Source organism: Littorina saxatilis, linkage group LG7 (genome assembly GCF_037325665.1).
Source record: "Littorina saxatilis isolate snail1 linkage group LG7, US_GU_Lsax_2.0, whole genome shotgun sequence".
Taxonomy (NCBI): Eukaryota; Metazoa; Mollusca; class Gastropoda; order Littorinimorpha; family Littorinidae; genus Littorina; species Littorina saxatilis.
In genome coordinates this window covers 44965543-44985248 of record NC_090251.1, presented here as the reverse complement: position 1 = coordinate 44985248, position 19706 = coordinate 44965543, and the positions used below count along the sequence as shown (strand labels likewise).

General features: G+C 43.9%; 1 protein-coding gene across 1 annotated transcript in view; it reads left to right on the top strand.

Moving 5' to 3' along the window:
- Positions 1 to 15173, top strand: part of LOC138971570 (tyrosine-protein kinase BAZ1B-like) — a 63183-nt gene extending 48010 nt beyond the window's left edge. The window contains exons 32-33 of the mRNA XM_070344332.1: positions 8836 to 8979; positions 9426 to 15173. Of these exons, the coding sequence (XP_070200433.1) occupies positions 8836 to 8979; positions 9426 to 9578 (297 nt within the window). The 3' untranslated portion in view covers positions 9579 to 15173. The remainder of the gene's footprint in view (positions 1 to 8835; positions 8980 to 9425) is intronic.
- The last annotated feature ends 4533 nt before the right edge of the window (positions 15174 to 19706 follow it).

The window sequence follows — 19706 nt, the reverse complement described above, 5'->3', positions numbered from 1 at the left end:
ACCAGGTGTGATCTCCTTCTTTTACAAGGGGTTTGATTTCACACCGGTTACAGGAAGCAAGGGTCAGGCTTTTTTTCTCGGGGTTTTGTTAAAACCTACTCAGAAGCCTCAGTCTTGCCCTTCCTTCATGGACAAGTAGCAGCGCATTGATGCGCTCCCGGTCACAAAGTGGGTGTTTCGTTCAGTGTCTCCTCCCTCTCCGGAGGAGGTGGGACGGCATGGTCTAGAGGTATCAGCTTTGGCTGAGATTTTCCTCTGTGCTCTCACAGGAGCCTTCCTTATGCGTTCCTGCAGACAGGAAGTGGCTCCGTTTCTTGAGAGCTATTCGTCTCGGGACGACCTCGGGGACTGGTTGATCTTTTATCAGAGTCAATCAGCTTGCCAGCTGCACTTGCAGATGGTGTTGAACCAGGCTTTTTGCCTGGCGTTCTCAGTAAACCAGGCAAAATCCGAGCTGTCCCCATCCCAGGTTTTTTACCCGGGCATGCCGTTCGACACTGTCTCTTGGAAGGTTCGTCCTTCACAGGAGAGAATAGAGAGGCTTTAGGCTCTTATCACTGCCACAGGCACGAGAGCAGACCTCTGCGAGGTCCTTAGCCTTGATCCTCGGTCAGATGGAATCGATGGCTATGCTGGTCCTCTGCTAGTGTTACACGACACTTGAGATTGCCACAAGTTCTCAAATGCCGTATAGTTGTGTTCTTTTATTCTACGTCGCCCGTCTTCGCAGCAGCAGAAAACAACTCGTCAAATTGAGTTCGAGGATTTATTCAGCATTCAATACATACAACTGCACAACGTAGCAGAACTCAAATAGAAGCTTTTTTACATACAAATCGCGCTGGCATATATAGTAAATACTCAATCTCGAGAATATTCCAGACCGAACATGATACAACTACATTATACGAGCCGTGCATGGACTAAACTAGCGACATTCTCTATGACGTACATCAAAAGCGCCGACGCACTTAATCCGAACGAACGCCACGAACTCACACTACAAACAGCGTGGTAAACAACTTGTTTTGACAGGACTAGAAAGTTCACCTGCATTCTCGTCCAAGCATAAATATTGTGTTTACAAAATATAATATCGGTACTTTCCCACAAAGTACAAATAAGTCAACTACATGCAACACACAAAACTGAACCAAAGCTCAGCAACGGTAGCGTTTCCTAACATTACCCCCAACACAAGAAGAAATTTACCTAATTTCTTTCAATCATTGAAACGCTACCTGTACACATACTATGTATACATAACAGATTGAAATCCAGGTATGTACATTAGTTTGTTGGAGAATGAACACAGTTTTACTCACATACTCGGCTGAGAAAATCTGCTCCAACATTGTCTGAACCTTTGATCGATTCCACTCGCATATCAAAGTTCTGCAAGTACATCACCCACCTCATGATACGATTATTCACAAACTTCGCAGAGTTCAGGTAGGTGAGGGGTTTGTGATCAGTCTGAAGCACGAATTTCACCCCTTGGAGGTAGAGTTCAAATTTCTTGATTCCCCACACGATGGCTAAACACTCTTTCTCCATGGTCGAGTAGTTCTTCTCGGCTCCTGACAGCTTCTTGCTGGCATAGCTGACCGGAAACGGTTTACCTCCATGCTCTTGCATCAGCATGGCGCCGATCCCTTCGTCCGATGCGTCTGTACGCAAGATGAACTCTTTGGCAGTATCAGGAAGGCGTAGCACCGGGTCTCGTGACATCAGGTCGCGCACGGTCTGGTATGCCTTCTCCTGAGCTGGTCCCCAGAGTATTCGGTTGGGGCATCCTTTTCGGGTCATGTCCGACAAAGGCGCCGTTATGGCGGCGAAGTTTGGAATGAACTCTCTGTAGTACCCAGCCAATCCAAGGAAGGATCGCACCTGCTTCTTGGTTTCAGGACGTGGCGCATTGAGGATCTTGGTGACGTTTTCCAACAAAAGCCCCTTTTGACCTTCCTTCAGTGAATGACCTATGAAGTCAACGTTGTCGGTCCCCAAAATGCACTTGCTGGGTCTCACGGTCAGATTGGCTTTTGTCAGGCGGGAAAACAGTTCCCTCAAAGTCTCCAGATGCTCCGCAAAGGTCTCCGTGTGGACTAGCAGATCATCCCAGTAGTACACAACATTCTTCATTCCTTTGAGCATTTTTCGCATTCCCCTCTTCAGGGTAGCACCACTGTTCACCATGCCAAAAGGCATCCGCAGGCACTCATACGTTCCGTCTGGAGTTGCAAAGGCGGTCTTTGGTATGTCCTCTTCGCGCACAGGAATTTGCCAATATCCCTTGCTGAGATCGATCTTTGAGAAGATCTTACTGCCGGTTAACTGTCGGAATAGATCAGTTGCCGTCGGCATTGGTTCAGGGTCAAACACGGTGATCTTATTGACTTTCCTAAAATCAATGCATACCCTGTTTGTGCCGTCTTTCTTCTTGACAACAACAACGGGAGATGAATAAGGGGATGATGACTCACGGATGACCCCCATCTTCAACATGTTGTCGATGTCCTTCTTCAAGGATTCCCGAGCCTGAAACGGGATAGGGTATGGTTTTGAGCGAACAGGAACGTCAGATGTGAGGTGGACTTCATGTTCGACCAAGGACGTAGAGCCTGGAACATCAGAGAACCTATGGGTGAAGTCGCCCATAAAATCATGCAGCTCCTTCTGCTGGTCTTCTGTCAGGTCAGGTCCTAACTTGACGTCATCCACTCCCTCTTTCTTGTGGAGGTCTCCCAACTCCAGTAGTTCCTCACCGTCGAACTCGTCTAGTTCGGCTGGTTCTTCCACACTTGCTGCGACCTGTACTGCTTCCGGAGGTCTCTCCATATACAGTTTCAGGAGGTTAGCGTGGTAGATCTTGGACTTCTTGCCGACATTCACCTTGTAGTCGTTGATCCCTACCACGGCCTCAACCTCGTATGGGCCTTTCCACTGCATCAGTAGTTTGTTGTGATCAGTGGGAAGCAGTATCAGCACTTTGTTACCTGGCGTAAACTTCCTGTTTACGGCTTTGCGGTCGTAGTAGTGCTTTCCGCTATCCTGAGACTTTCTCAAGTTTTCTCTCGCAATCTCGAGAGTCTCCTCCAGTTTCTCTCGCAACTCGAACACGTACTGGTAACTGTTCTTCACTTCAGGTGTGTCCACATCTTTCGTCCACAATTCCTTTAGTATCTGCATCGGGCCTCTCACGGTCCGCCCGTACATCAGCTCGAACGGGGAGAATCCAGTGGACTCTTGTGGCACCTCCCTGTATGCAAACAGCAAGGCATTGATGTAGCGATGCCACTGCCTTGGCTGCTCACTGCATAGTTTCTTCAGCGTGGACTTCAGCGTCGCATTGAATTTTTCGACCAGCCCATTGCACATCGGGTGATAGGGTGTCGTAGTCAAGTGACGAATGCTCAGCAGCCTGTTGACCTCTTCCATGCATTCAGAGACAAACTGTGTCCCCAGGTCTGTGAGGATCTCTTCAGGAACCCCCATTCTGCTAAAAATGTCCACAAGTGCCTCGGCAACAGTCTCGGTGTCAATTTTCTTCAGAGGCACGGCTTCTGGGTACCTGGTTGCATAGTCTACCAGGGTCAGTACCCAACGATGACCCGCTTCACTTGGCGGTTTTATCTCGCCGATGAGGTCAATGGCCACCCTCTTGAAAGGTCGGTCGATCAAAGGCATCTTCTGCAACGGCACTTTCGGGACCCTTCCTCGAGGTATGGTTTTCTGGCAAATATCGCACGATCGGCAGAATCGAGTCACATCTGCATGCAGTCCTGGCCAGTAAAACGCAGCCTGGATTCTGTCCGATGTCTTCTTGACACCCAGGTGACCTCCCATAATAGAGTCGTGGGCCACCTCCATCACCTGGCGCCTAAGTGGTTGAGGCACCAGAACTTGACGTAATGGTTTCCCACCGTTGACTCTCGCGTGCTGGAACACTCTGTACAGAATCTTGGCCTTCACTTCAAATTGCACAGTGCCTTCGCCCTTAGTCATCTCCTTGACAGGACGACTCCTGTACTTTGTTAAGGTCGAATCAGCTTCCTGTAGCTGAATCAGCCGATCCCTGTCCACGACAGCAGTTGCAGAACTGTTGGTGACCCTGAGTGGCGTAGTTGTTTTGTCCTTCTTCGCCTGGGCTCTGGTCGTCACAGCGCTTACAACCTGCGGCTGGTCGCGGCGATGCACAGTTGCTCTGTCATCTCGTAACAGTTCGCTGATATCTTCATTCGCGAATGGCAGTGGGTCTTCCTCCTCAGCAGCAGGCTGAGCTGAGCCCATTCTCCATTCGAAATCAGGGTCATCAGGACGTCTCGCACCCCCAATGTTCCCAATTAGTAGATCGTACAAGGGCTTCTTCAGGCAGACGGCCTCAACTTCTCCGGTGAAGTATGGAGTATCGATCTGGATTTTTACCACTGGTGCCTTCACGCATTTGCTGTCAGCCATGAGCGTCCACTTGAAGTCACCAGTGAACTTCTCTGTTGGCACCAGATCCTCTTTGACAATGACTCCATTGCAGCCCGAATCTCTGAGAACAGTCACTTCCTGCTTCTCAACAAATCCCTTCGACACGGGCATGTTCGACACTGACACAGCTGCGCTGGCGACAACAGAGATTGACTTGCCATTGGCGAGTAGAAGCTGGCCATCAGATATACATTCTTCCACGTCCGATGGTGTAGCCACTTGCTCGGCAGCCCTTGGAAGTATGACGCTGCTCGCACATACTTGTTGGTTCGAGCCACTCGTTTGCCTCTTGTTGTCGTAATATCTCCGTCGATGTTCTTGCGCTTTGTCATTGACATGTCCGTTATTTTTCTTTTGGGGACAGTTGGCGACTCGGTGGCCCTTGGCATTGCAATGGAAACACGTTATGTTCTGCCCTTCATTGGATGATGGTGCGGACTCAGTTTGTCCCTTGGCAGGTTGGTTTCCCTGGTTTCCGCTCTTCTGGAAAGGTTTCGATGACTTTGACGTCCCCAGGGTCCTTCCATGAGCAATGAGATAACGCTCAGCAGCATCAGTAATGTCCTTCAAACCCCGCAGTTTTTGCTCTTCCAAGCGGGTCGCCAGGTCCTTCGGGCAGGCATTAAGGAACTGCTCCTTCACGATCAAGTCCCGCAGACTCTCGTATGACTGCTCTTCACCTGATAACTCCACCCACTTCTGCAGGTATGACGACAGGCGCTCCACAAACTGGCTCGGTGTCTCTCCAGACAATGGCTGGCATTCGCGGAAGCGTTGACGGTAGCCCCTTTCAGTGAAGTTGTAGCAACGCAACAGAGCTTCCTTCAGTACATTATAGTCTCTGGCGTCATCATTTGAGAGTCTAGTGTAGACCTCAAGTGCTGCCCCAGTCAAATGTGCGCTGAGTTGAATCGCCCAGTCGTCGCGCTGCCATCTAGCACTCTCAGCGAACCTCTCGAATCTTGCAAGGTAGCAGTCGATCTGGTCCTTCCCGTCAGCGAATGCTGGAAGTTTCGGTGCCCTGTGTAACATTTGCTGCTGGTTATCTCTTTGGCGTGGTGCCTCGTGCTCATTTTGAACACGCACCATTTCTGTCTGAAGCTCTAAACGCTTCGTCTCCATTTCTATTTGGAGCTCTAAGCGTTTCAGCTCAATTTGCCTTTCTCTTTCTTCACGCTGCGCTTGTCTTTCTTCGTGCTGCGCTTGTCTTTCTTCACGCTCACTCTGCGCTTGTCTTTCTTCACGCTCACGCTGCGCTTGTCTTTCTTCACGCTGCGCCAGGAGTCGTGTCTGGGACTCGACGAACTCCGTCAACTGCTTGCCTTTCAGTCCCAGTTCAACTCCTTTTGCCCAGAACTCAGCCATTCTGGTCTTTTCCGGTGCGTTCGTCTGTATTCTTTCACAGCCACGAACGTAGACGAATGTAGTCTTCTAAAAGAACACAGTCTCTACTGCACCTCCGATGCTTCTCTCGTCGCTGTTCACCTTCGTAGACGCAGGCTGCCACCCTCCTCGTCTAACGTGACGGCGCACTCTGCTCACGATACGTACACGACGTACCTCAGTCGTATTTCGTAGTATTAATGCACTAGCTCCGCGACGAAGTCCGTCTCGTCCAAACGGCAGCTAACCTCTGTAATCCCGATACACTCCGGCGTCGCTCACCGTACCGAGCTGCGGCGATTACCAAACTCTTCACCAGTCACACCGAATCCACGGTTCCGTAGTCTCAATACTGATCCCTCAGGATACACCCGATTGATGGCTACCTCCTGTGACTGTCTTGACACTGGTCCTTGTTGCTGGAAAACCCTTGGCGTTAAACGTAGATCCTTGGCTTGGCCCCCAATTGTTACACGACACTTGAGATTGCCACAAGTTCTCAAATGCCGTATAGTTGTGTTCTTTTATTCTACGTCGCCCGTCTTCGCAGCAGCAGAAAACAACTCGTCAAATTGAGTTCGAGGATTTATTCAGCATTCAATACATACAACTGCACAACGTAGCAGAACTCAAATAGAAGCTTTTTTACATACAAATCGCGCTGGCATATATAGTAAATACTCAATCTCGAGAATATTCCAGACCGAACATGATACAACTACATTATACGAGCCGTGCATGGACTAAACTAGCGACATTCTCTATGACGTACATCAAAAGCGCCGACGCACTTAATCCGAACGAACGCCACGAAGTCACACTACAAACAGCATGGTAAACAACTTGTTTTGACAGGACTAGAAAGTTCACCTGCATTCTCGTCCAAGCATAAATATTGTGTTTACAAAATATAATATCGGTACTTTCCCACAAAGTACAAATAAGTCAACTACATGCAACACACAAAACTGAACCAAAGCTCAGCAACGGTAGCGTTTCCTAACAACTAGTCTTTCCTCAAGTCTCTTTGGGACTCGGCCTCACAGGTCTGGGACAAGAGGGTCCTCCTCCAGGGTGGGTTCCTCCACGCGAGTAGGTGGCTGGAATCCAATTGGATCGCTCAGGGCGTTTTCCCTAGCTTTGTTCCCCCCCGGACTTAGACCGCTTCATGGATGCGTCTCTGTCTGGATGGGAGCCTACTTTGGCAATTACAGTCTTGAGGCTATAGATGTAGACTCAACTCCTTGGGCATCTCAATTGCCTGGAGTTAGGAGCAGTAGCTCTCAGTCTACTAGCCTTTCTTTTTGGCTATATACAGGCATGTCCGGTTGCATACGGACAATACTTCTGTTGCTTCCTATGTGAACTAGCAGGGAGGAGCAAGTTCTCACTCCCCGTCAGACAGAGTTTACGGGATTCTGATTTGGTTTCTTTCACACTAAATCAATTTCTCAGGGGAATTTCTCCCCGGCCGGCTCTATAATCTGGCCGACTCGTTCAGCAGGACCTCTCAGGGCTTGCACACGGGTTGGGCCATCTGCATACAGGGCTGGAGGTTGTGCTGTTTGTGTTACAGATCGGGGGTTTTGACTCTGGTCTTGGTGCATGAAGCACATAGGTCCTCCACTTTCTCTGTGTATGCCCCTCATTGGCCTCCTTGGCCAATTGGCGTATAGAGCGGGGGTGCAACTCCTTAGCGCCCTTCTCTCAATCCAGGTGGTTAATCACCTCTGTTTCTTTTTGGCTCTGGGCAGCTTGGCCTCTTCTTGGAGGTTCCGGCGTCTTGGCTATCTCAGCTACTTTGGAACAAATAGGCCTCTCTTCTGATGTTCATGGCACTTTTGCGGGTATGATCAAAGGACCTTGTTTTTAGAGGTTTGAAGGCGTCCCCTTGTTTAACGCGTAGGACTTTCTTCTTACTCTGGGCCTCAGCCCCGAAGGACAGTGAGGCACATGCGTTGTTGGGGTTTACCGGAGGTTGTAGCCTTGGAGCTCATAGTTCCGTTTTTTCATGGTTTTTCGGCCAGATTTCCTTGAATCAGAAACCTGGTCAATCTCCTCTGGTGTTTAATTCCCTCCTCTCTGGAGGATTCTCGCTCCGGGCGGTTTGGATTTTCTAACTGTCTGGTTAGAGTTTTTAAAAATCCTTTTTTGATTTGCGCTCAGTCAATTGGAACTAAGAGCCCAAAGCTCATGTTCTTATCTCTTTACACTATAAGTGAAAGGCTTCTCTTAATTGACTCTCACAAGAGGTGTTGCTACTTTCATGGGACAGTCCTATGAGTGGTGGCTTATTGAACACAGGAGGGGGGGGGGGGGGCGTTCAGTCCTTTACGGGTGTTCAGGAGTCCAGAGCCTGGGGTTCTTCTCTCGCTGGTGGTGTTCCTGTTGCCTATGCAAAGTTTTGCCAACAGCTCTTTGGAGGTCTGATGACGTGTTCATTAATTTTTTTCCTCCTGGACATCTCCTGCTCTTAACTTGATGTGGCAATTTCCTTGCCCTCGTTAGTTTCTGCAGGACAGGTTCTCTCAGGGACATAAGTAAGTTCCCTCCTCCTTTAGGAGCAATCTGCATTTATGAGAATTGGGGTAAGAATATGTAATTTAATGGAAAATTTCAATAGTAAATTTTCATTTGATTAATATACTTACCCAATTCTCATAGTTAATACCCTCCCATCCATCCCCGCTACTTAATTTCCTAAGAGTTTTTGAGAAGTCTCGAATGATTATTCCGGATGCCGGCGCTCACGTGGTGCGCAGTGGGTTATGGGTAACCAGGTGGGACAGGGCATAGCAACAGCTATGGCGTCTGTTTTTAGCTTGGTTACCACCCTTGCAAGGGCAGGTAATTTGAGTAGTTTTTCGACATCTAGCATGTGAGATTGAAGTCAATGCATTTATGAGAATTGGGTAAGTATATTAATCAAATGAAAATTTACTATTGAAATTTTCCATTATCCTTCTCTTACAGGTGCCAGACTACCACGTGATCATCAAAAAGCCGATGGATTTTCAGACCATGTTGAAGAAATGTGCTCGCCTCAGCTATTCCTCGCCCCAAGAGTTTGTGGACGATGCCATCCTTGTCTTTAGCAACGCTGCCAAGTATAATGAAGTAAGTGAACCCTGTGTGAGTGTGTGTGTGAGAGTGTCTGTGTGAGTGTGAGAGTGTCTGTGTGAGTGTGTGTGTGTGTGTGAGAGTGTCTGTGTGAGTGTGTATGTGTGAGAGTGTCTGTGTGAGTGTGTGTGTATGTGTTGCAATTTGCTTGAAGTTTCGATGATGATGGCCTTGTTATTCAAATTTGTGTTCACCAATAACCTATTTTGTAAGCACAATAATAATCTTGTTAGATGATCATGAGGCTTCGCTTTTACTTCGCCAAAGTCCTATTTATGTTTTTTCTTGAAGTCTGGTGTTATATACCAGTGAATTGAACAGATGCGCAGTATACAAAAACTATGAAGGTTACCCATGCATTCCTTTTTAGCAGCTTTGCAACATTGTGCATGTGAACAAGATTTCAAATCAAGAATATAATTGGAACTGTCTGTTCTCCACAGCCGGACAGTGATGTGTACACATGCATGAAGGAAGCAGAAAAGTTCTTCTCCGAGCTGCTGGCCAAGCACCTGCCAGACTACACTAGCACCCAGCACTTTGTTGCCGACAAGGATGATGTCAACGCTCGCTCACGACGCGCTCGCAGAAATTGAGGTGTCGAGCAAGAAAGATCGTGGCGTTTTTGTAGATAGAAGGTTAAAGACAGCTTGTAGCTTTGTTGACGACAAGGATGATGTCAACGTTCGCACACGCCGCGCTCGCAGGAACTGAGGTGTCAAGCAAGAAAGATCATGACGTTTTGAGGTATTTGTAGATAGAAGGCTAAAGATAGCGTGTAGCTCTTAGCAGGCAGAAAAGTGCAGAGGAAGAAGAAATATATTTGTATTTGCAGTTTCTGCAGGTAGCGGAAATGCTTCTCTTCTTTCAGTGAGGAAAGGGTGGCAGAGCTGTGGAAAGAGAAATTGCTGGAAAATATTTCTCAGTTACAGGGAAGTTTGCAAGTTTCGCCTTCCTTGCTGGCATTGTCTACTTGTATAACTATATGTGAAAGGGTACAGGAGTGCATCTAAAGATTGTAACATGATTTTAATCGATGCAGGAACGCTGACGTCTGTTCCATTTTATGCCTGCATTGAAAGTTACTGGAATGACAAATAGGTGTAGGAATAAAATGAAATATAAGATGAATTGCAGTGATGATTATCTTTCCTGTTCCTTGATATTAAATGACCAAAGGGAAGTAAGCACTCTATATGCAAACGACATGTGTAATGGAGTAAGCGAGAGTTATACGGAACCAATCTCCTGGCACCTGAGAGCATAACAAGCGACTTTGCTTACTTCCCTTTGGATATTTGATCTCTAAACAACGTTCGGCCTAATTTCGTTCAAGACTTAGTTGAAGGCGTAAGAGAGCATCAGGGATATTAGTCTTCATAGTCAGTACAGTGGGACCTTCCACGAGAGGACATGCTTGGGACCAGCCGAATGTGTCCCTGCATTGCAGGTGGCCTGTCATGGTTTGTTTGTTTGTTCGTTTATGGGCTGAAACTCCCACGGCTTTTACGTGTATGGCCGTTTTTACCCCGCCATTTAGGCAGCCATACGCCGCTTTCGGAGGAAGCATGCTGGGTATTTTCGTGTTTCTATAATCCACCGAACTCTGACATGGATTACAGGATCTTTTTCGTGCGGACTTGGTCTTGTGCTTGCGTGTACAGACGGGGGTGTTCGGACACCGAGGAGAGTCTGCACACAAAGTTGACTGAGAAATAAATCTCTCGCCGAACGTGGGGACGAACTCACGCTGACAGCGGCCAACTGGATACAAATCCAGCGCGCTACCGACTGAGCTACATCCCCGCCCTGGCCTGTCATGGTGAAAGACAATCGACAAAGGGACGCTGGAATGTGTTCAGGCATGGGAATTGTCTGCCGAAAGGCATGTTTCCACAGAAATTGTTTTTTGTTCCACCGAAAAAATAAATGGGGGATGCAAAAATGGTTCTAAAAACTGAATTTTGTGGCAAACTTGGAGCTCAGATGACACCAAATTGCACCATTTGGGTTCTTTGGAGAGAACAAAATCCCCGGGGGGGCAACTCCCATGCCTGGTGTTCACTATCGGAAGGTGGCCTGTCACTGAAAGGGCTTGCACGCAGGTACCAGTGGACAGTTGAATGGGAGAGGAGAGAAATCAGCGATCTCACAGCCGTGTTTTTCTGAGTAGAAATAAAGCAGAACAGAGGAGGGGATAATGCTTACTATCAGCTGATGGATAAATTAGATTGGAAGGGATGGCAAAACAGTCTTTAGAGAAAAGAAATGCTGCAGAAGAGGAATATCGCCTTTAAGTTTGTGTGGTGCAAAGCAAGCACGCTTTAGACACATGGCATCAAGTCAAAAACATGTGCGTTTTATGGTTTTGTTTGTTTTGGTTCAATGGGAGTGAAACTGAGGTACTACAAAAAAGAAGAAACATTTTGGACAGTGCTTTTCCAAAGTTCAGCATCAAAATTGCTCAAACAAAGAAAAAGCCAGAACATTTTTTTTTTTTTTTTTAAACTGGTAGAACTTGGATAAGACTTGTCACTTCATATGTATTAGAGAGTGAGAGTTACACAAAATTACAAGATGAGACCGTTTCAACCTCAGAGAATGGTAATAAAGGACCAAACGATGATCGTAAGCTAATGAATTATGATGGCTGCAGCTTGGTTGGCAATGTGTTCATCTCGTTTAGTTTGACTGTGTGTGGTTCATTTTTTTCCTCAAAAGATTTGACTTTGTATTTTAACCATGCTGACATGTTCAAAGAATCTCTTTTTCTTGGTAATGAGTTAATGTTGATATTTTGAAAAAGATGATATCACCTATGAACAATGTATCATAACTTGATTGTGTTGAGGGTCTAAGGGGCTAAAGGGTATAGGAGGAGTTGGGTTGTACAAACAAGAACTTGGTTTTCGTTTTGTGACAGGTGGAAAGTGGAGGATGTCTTAACTAACATGTGTTCAAAGTTGAAATGTGTAAAACAGGTTGTAACTGGAAAGAAACACTTTTTGGTCTGATGTACACTGATACACCATTTTCTTCTTCTCATTTTTGGCTCACGCAAGTGTAGCCTATGCGATGCTAACTTTTGTCTGTCTGTGCGTGCGTGCGTATGTATGTATGTATGTATGTCTGTGGTAGAAACTTTAACATTTGACTGAACACCGAAATACTAATTTTACCTGGTTATTATCCAAGCAACAGCTTCAAAGTATTGAAGCAATGATCAACATTTCGTCGGCACGTATGTAGTTAAAGTGTGTATCCAAAGAAAACTGGTGGTGGGGGGTTTTGGGGGGGGGTAAACACAGGTGACTGGTTTGTGTCGTGTGTGGTATGTAGACCAGGTCAGAGGTCAAGGTTAGGTCAGATCGCGTGAAGGATTGTGGTATAGATACAGTCATCACCGAGCTGCAGTTCGCCGATTCGGAGAAGACGATTTCACATTGTTCGGTTTCGTAGCTCCAGAAAAATAGATACAGAAGACACCAAAGGATATTTCCTACAGGTTAATCTGCACAGCGTGTTTCCAGTGTCTGCGCAGTGTCGATCTGGCAGTCGTGTTCCCGTAAGTAGGCTACAGACAGACAGATCTAGATCTAGTGTCTCGCACTCTTGCACCGTGTCACCTATTCTTACTGTGTGTGTGTATATGTGACGGAGTGATTGAGTTTGTTACTGTTTGTCGATTTCTTACATGAGCCTTGAAGGCTTCGCCTCTTGTTTCATGTGCATTTGTTTGTTGGTGAGAAGAAATAAATCAACTCACACACACACACACCAGTTATATAGTGGAAAAAGAAGAGAAAAGAAAGAAAAATTTCTTTCAGAAAAGAAGCATTGAAAGCTTTAGCATGGTTTTATTTGTTAAATTTTGTCTGTGTTTCTTCTTTGTTTCAAGTTGCTGGCTGATGATAGTAGGGTTTGCAGGTACAAATTGAGTGCATGTGGGATTTTGTTGATGAACAAAAGATGGAAGAGAAAAAATATTTCATTAATGCATCTTTCTTGTGACTGTTTCTGTTGATAACACTTGCACCACTGCTAACGGTTTCAGAAAGAATAAAAAAAAAAAAAAAGAGGAGGGACTGTTAGATGTTATTTTCATGGGTGAAAGTGAAACTAGTCCGTCAATTGACGGATTTTGGTCAGTTGAAAAAATAATGTAACAAAATTCCGTCAATCCAAAATTCTGAAGGAAAAATAAACATTAAAAAAAATTTGAAATCGACTTACTTGCGGCAAGGTCCCCAACTGCTGACGCGATTTGGTTTCAGCTAATTCTTGGCGTGAAGTTGCAATTTTGTTGCATTCATCTCATTGGAACTAAGGACTATTTTGTTGATTAATAGGACCTCATTTTACCTGTGTGTGTGTGTTCTTTCTTTGACTTTGATGTAGATGCACACCCAATAGTCAGTTTCGGGCAGTATTTAGGTAGTGGTACTGTGTTGAAGGCCTTTTTAGGGGGAAAAAAGTTTGACTTCTAAAATCTTACACACAGCACAGTGACCCATGAACACTAACAGTACGTGTAGTTCTGTGAAGTATCACCTCAGAAAGAGTGTATCTGTGCTGTGTTCTACTGTAAACTGTCTATTAAAACCTGAAGAGTAAAACTTGCTCATACATGCCACCTCTGATCTACCCTGGAACTAAAATTCATCCCATTTTGATGCCTTAACACATAGCCACAGTGGTTTTTGAGTCACTTGAGAAAATGTGACTCTATGTAATCGGTCAGTGTTAGTCTGTCCGGCCGGCCGGCTGTCCGTCCGGCCGGCCGGCCGTCCGGCCGGCCGTCCGGCCGGCCGTCCGTAGACACCACCTTAACGTTGGACTTTTCTCGGAAACTATCAAAGCGATCGGGCTCATATTTTGTTTAGTCGTGACCTCCAATGACCTCTACACTTTAACGATGGTTTCGTTGACCTTTGACCTTTTTCAAGGTCACAGGTCAGCGTCAAAGGAAAAATTAGACATTTTATATCTTTGACAAAGTTCATCGGATGTGATTGAAACTTTGTAGGATTATTCTTTACATCAAAGTATTTACATCTGTAGCCTTTTACGAACGTTATCAGAAAAACAAGGGAGATAACTAGCCTTTTCTGTTCGGCAACACACAACTTAACGTTGGGCTTTTCTCGGAAACTATAAAAGTGACCGGGCTCAAATTTTATGTGAACGTGACTCCCAGTGACCTCTACACTTTGACGTCTGCTTTGGTGACCTTTGACCTTTTTCAAGGTCACAGGTATGTCTTGAAGGAAAAAAATTGAAATATCATATCTCTGAAACTATTCATCGGATTTGATTCAAACTTTATAGGATTATTCTTTACATCAAATTATTTACATCTGTATTGTGTTGTGAATAGCAATTTCTTCCTGTCCATCTGATGCCTCATATAATATTCAGAACTGCGAAAGTGACTCGATCGAGCGTTTGCTCTTCTTGTTAAACATTTGTGACCCTCCACCACGGCATGAGTCGGATGTCACCTTTGCATGATTTTCATATTTTTACATTTTCCTAAAGAGTATTTTCTGCTCTATCCAGTGGTGAAACCCGTTTTAGAAAAGAGCAAAAACTGTTTGAGTTATAAGCCTGTGATTAAGGTGACCCTCACGCTGTTACCATACACTCTCCGGACTTATATCAAGTCTAGCGCAGAACCGCGCGAGGTGACATGCGACTCATTTCGTGGTGGAGGGTCACATTTTTGTTTTTTCTTTGTTTTGAAGAATTTGTTCAGTCAAATCTGCTCATGTTGGCTACCACATACTTCCCTGCATTTTGTACAGTGTAAATACATTTTCCATCTACTTAAATTCACATAACTAGATGTCCTTGTTTTATGTCAAGTATGTTTCAATTTTTCCATTATTACAAATATGTTTCAGTTTGTCCATTATCATGAATTGTGTTTTGTTTCTCAGTGAAGTCTTGTGTTGCTTCAATGGAGGGGAAGGTTTAAAAGAAGCCTGGAGCTTTTGGATTGATAGTTCTAGGATGTATGTGTGTCCTTCAAATAATGAAGTACTGTTTTATTATATTATAATGTTGTGTACCATTTTAAGATATGGAAATGAAAAAAAGGAACAAAAATATACCGCCAGCTGTTTTATTTTATTGGCATGACTTGAGAATGTTCAGTGTTGTACTGTGAGAAATAAAGTTTAGTAGGTGTATTGCTTGTGCCTGTATTTTGTTGAGATTGAAAGTCACAAGTAGCCTCCAAAAATCACATCTCTCTCTTTCTCTCTCACACACACACGCTGTAAAGATGTGAAGCAGCACTCGCTTACTTTTCTCTGTCACACACTTGCACACTACGCACAATACAAAATAAAGATTAGAAGAAAAGAAAACTGTACACGCACATACTAATCATACAACACAAAAATCACAATAAAAGAATACAATGATACGAGACAAATTCATGCACAGTTAAACAATGACAGCAGTGTTCATTTTTTCATTTATATATTTTTTATGTAATTTTTCTCTTGAAGGCACCATACACCACCATATTGCAACCAAACACCATCTGCCACCAGCAACAATGACAAGAGAGCTAGCTCGGTGTATCACAGAATGCCATATTCACACGTACACTGCGGCAAGTTCATTCACAGACTTACTGCAAGAATGACATTCACACAAGACAAAGATTCCTCCAGCCTAACTACCAGAAACTACAACTTACTGAACATATTCCTAGTACAAGCGAGAACCAATCACAGATTTTTGCAGCCTAACTGAAACAAAAACTGAAAATATTGCTGCAAGCAAGAACCAATCACAGATTAGTCCAGCTTAACTAATAACAGTACTGAAACTAAAAATATTCTACCAGAAGATAGAAATGACGAAAAGGAGTGCATTCAAGTTGTTGTGCAGCTACAAGTCAACAAACCAACCACATTACAACTACCAGAAACTGGAACTAATAATTACTTGAAGTAAAATATTCTGCGAGAATCTGTGAAAGTAAAAAAAAGAAGTGCAGAAAAGTCTTTGGTCAATCTTTGGAGTGACAAGTCAACAAAGCAACTAAAATAATATGTTCCCTCAAAGCTCTTCTGGGGGAAGTCTAAAGTAGCTGTCAACCTTAGAAGGCGCATTTTGTTGAACACATTGCTGCCATTTAAAGCGCTCAGTGCAAATCATCTACACTACAGTGTGCATACACTATTTTATTGAAGTCAAAGTAGACATCACCCTTAGAAGGCATGTTTTGTTGAACCCAATACTGCTATACCAGCGCTCAGCGCTAATCATCTACACTACAGTACACATAAACTACTTTATTGAAGTCAAAGTAGACATCGCCCTTAGAAGGCATGTTTTGTTGAACCCAATACTGCTATAACAGCGCTCAGTGCAAATTCGCATACACTATTTTATTGAAGTCCAAAGTAGACATCGCCTTTAGAAGGCATGTTTTGTTGAACCCAATACTGCTATAACAGCACTCAGTGCAAATTCGCATACACTATTTTATTGAAGTCCAAAGTAGACATCGCCCTTAGAAGGCATGTTTTGTTGAACCCAATACTGCTATAACAGCGCTCAGTGCAAATCATCTAACACTATAGTTCTTTCTTTCTTTATTTGGTGTTTAACGTCGTTTTCAACCGTTCAAGGTTATATCGCGACGGAGGGAAGGGGGGTGATGGAATAGAGCCACTTGTCAATTGTTTTTCGTTCACAAAAGCACTAATCAAAAATTTGCTCCAGAGGCTTGCAACGTAGTACAATATATGACCTTACTGGGAGAATGCAAGTTTCCAGTACAAAGGACTTAACATTTCTTACATACTGCTTGACTAAAATCTTTACAAAAATTGACTATATTCTATACAAGAAACACTTAACAAGGGTAAAAGGAGAAACAGAATCCGTTAGTCGCCTCTTACGACATGCTGGTGAGCATCGGGTAAATGCATGCAAGCAACACACACACCAAAATCATGCAAGATACATTCTAAGGAAATCAATACAGCTGCACAAACAAACAAACAAACAAACAAACCAATCAAACTAATATAGAAACTGAAAAAATTGAACACAATTCTCCCTCTTATTTCTGACTTAGCTCAGCAACACCATTCCTACTGGGAAATAGAAAAAAATGTCAACATGATCACTGTTTCATATGTGATCAAGATCAGGAACAAGTGATCATAAGGCGGGAAAAGATTGTCATGTATTTAGTAGTTAGATTCTTCTCCTTCTGTGTTACCGGAGTCATTAGATTCAAGATGCTGTGTAAAATCTTCTCTCTAAATTTCAAAATTTAACACAAAAAGCATAGGTAATGACAGCACAGTACATGTACCTGTAATGAAACATCCGTGGGACCAGCCACAAGTGTCCCTGCATTGCAGGTGGCCTGTCCTGACAGGTATATTCGGTCAAGATAATAGATAAAGGGACAAGAGAAGGTGTCCTTCCTTGAGGTATCCTCTCATCTGAGGGGCCTCACATTTCAGGTATTGCTGTAACACTGACAACTCTTCAAACTCTTGTCATTTTGTTTCTTCCTCTGTGTTCAGCCTCCATCGCAGGTTTACATACTCTACTCTACTCTGATTGCTATGAAACATTGCCATCTCTTTACATTTCAAATTACAAAACGAAAGCATAGGCATTTATAGTAAATGACAGAACCACCGACAACTTGTGAAACTCTTTTTTTCCACTTTCCTAAAAGCTCAACCTTATTGTCAGGTGCCACCTGCTCTCCTCACATCTTTAACCACAAACCTACCTATTGAAAAGAAAAGTGACAAATTCCCTGTTACTTACAACATCTCCAAAACAAAGAATGCAAAACTAAGAGATTCCAAGGTATACATCTCTTTTTGTGGCCACATACAACATTTCTTAGCATACTTAAGCAGACACAAACCCGTAATAATGTACATTTTCATCATTTGTCTTTGGTGCAATACAGATGTTGTTATCAAGTAGGTGAACGATATTCAATTATTGAGGAAAACTAATTGCAATATAGATAATGTCGTGACAGAGAAAGGTTGAATACTTCCTACATATAAATTAAATATGCACATTATATTCAAATAAAACAACAACGCCACATCAACTTTTTTCAAATGAAAGTCTCCAAAGCATCATTAAAATGAACACAAACTACTTCATCTAGAAGATAACCAGTATAATACGAGAAGAGTGACATAAAAAAAAACATAAAAAAAGCATCAGCATTTATTAGTATGACAAGAGTTTAACTTTTTACACAATTGCATCTGTTTGAAATAGTCGGCTTTCAAAAATGTGTGGGTTACAAAAAATGGCTTAAAAACTCAAAGCCAACAAAAAACACAGAATGAAACAAAACATAAGACAGGGATACTTTGCCTCTGGTTCAATTACAAAAATCAAAACAAATAACAACACACACACAAGGAAAAAGTACACACCCACATGGGACAATAAATAAATAAATAGATAAGCCATCATACCATTTTCTTACACTTCAAACAATTAAGAGCAATGCATTCACAGTCAATCAGCTCAAACCACATTCACACACATGGATCAATATGAATTGGTATGGAGCACAAAGCACTTTAGCATTCAAGAAGCTGGCACAATTGATTGTACTAGGACAAGAACCCCAGTTCTTTGCCACAGTCAAATCTGTCCACAGAGCCTGTATCTTTCTTTCTTTATTTGGTGTTTAACGTCGTTTTTAACCGTTCAAGGCTATATCGTGACGGGGAAAGGGGGGGGGGGGGGGGGATGGGATAGAGCCACTTGTTAATTGTTTCTTGTTCACAAAAGCACTTATCAAAAATTTGCTCCAGGGGCTTGCATCGTAGTACAATATATGACCTTACTGGGAGAATGCAAGTTTCCAGTACAAAGGACTTAACATTTCTTACATACTGCTTGACTAAAATCTTTACAAACATTGACTATATTCTATACAAGAAACACTTAACAAGGGTAAAAGGAGAAACAGAATCCGTTAGTCGCCTCTTACAACATGCTGGGGAGCATCGGGTAAATTCTTCCCCCTAACCCGCGGGGGGTCAGAGCCTGTATGTAACATAAATCTACGACAAAGAGCCACTGTGAACAGGTGTTCACTGCAGTGTAGACAGGCCAGTATTGTCTTCTCGTTATCAAGATCAAGAATGATTGATGTATGCACGTGAGTGAACAGTAACTGTCTAATGTAAATGAGTGAACATCAACTGTCTTGACAAGTTAACTCAGTATGGCAGGTATTCTTATAAATTAGCCATTTTCTCATAATATCCTCCTCGGCAATATCACAAACTGCTTAAATGCAGGGTACATAGGAATCCCCTAGAGCCATAGGTTAGGCACTTAAAAATATCCAGTTATTATTATTATAAGACCCTCAGGTTTTCGGGGTTACACTATTCTTTTTTTAATTTACCATTTTTCAAAAACTGATGGGGCGGGGATGTAGCTCAGTCGGTAGCATGCTGGGTTTGTATCCAGTTGGCCGCTGTCAGCGTGAGTTCGTCCCCACGTTCGGCGAGAGATTTATTTCTCAGAGTCAACTTTGTGTGCAGACTCTCCTCGGTGTCCGAACACCCCTGTGTGTACACGCAAGCACAAGACCAAGTGCGCACGAAAAAGATCCTGTAATCCATGTCTGAGTTCGGTGGGTTATAGAAACACGAAAATACCCAGCATGCTTCCTCCGAAAATGGCGTATG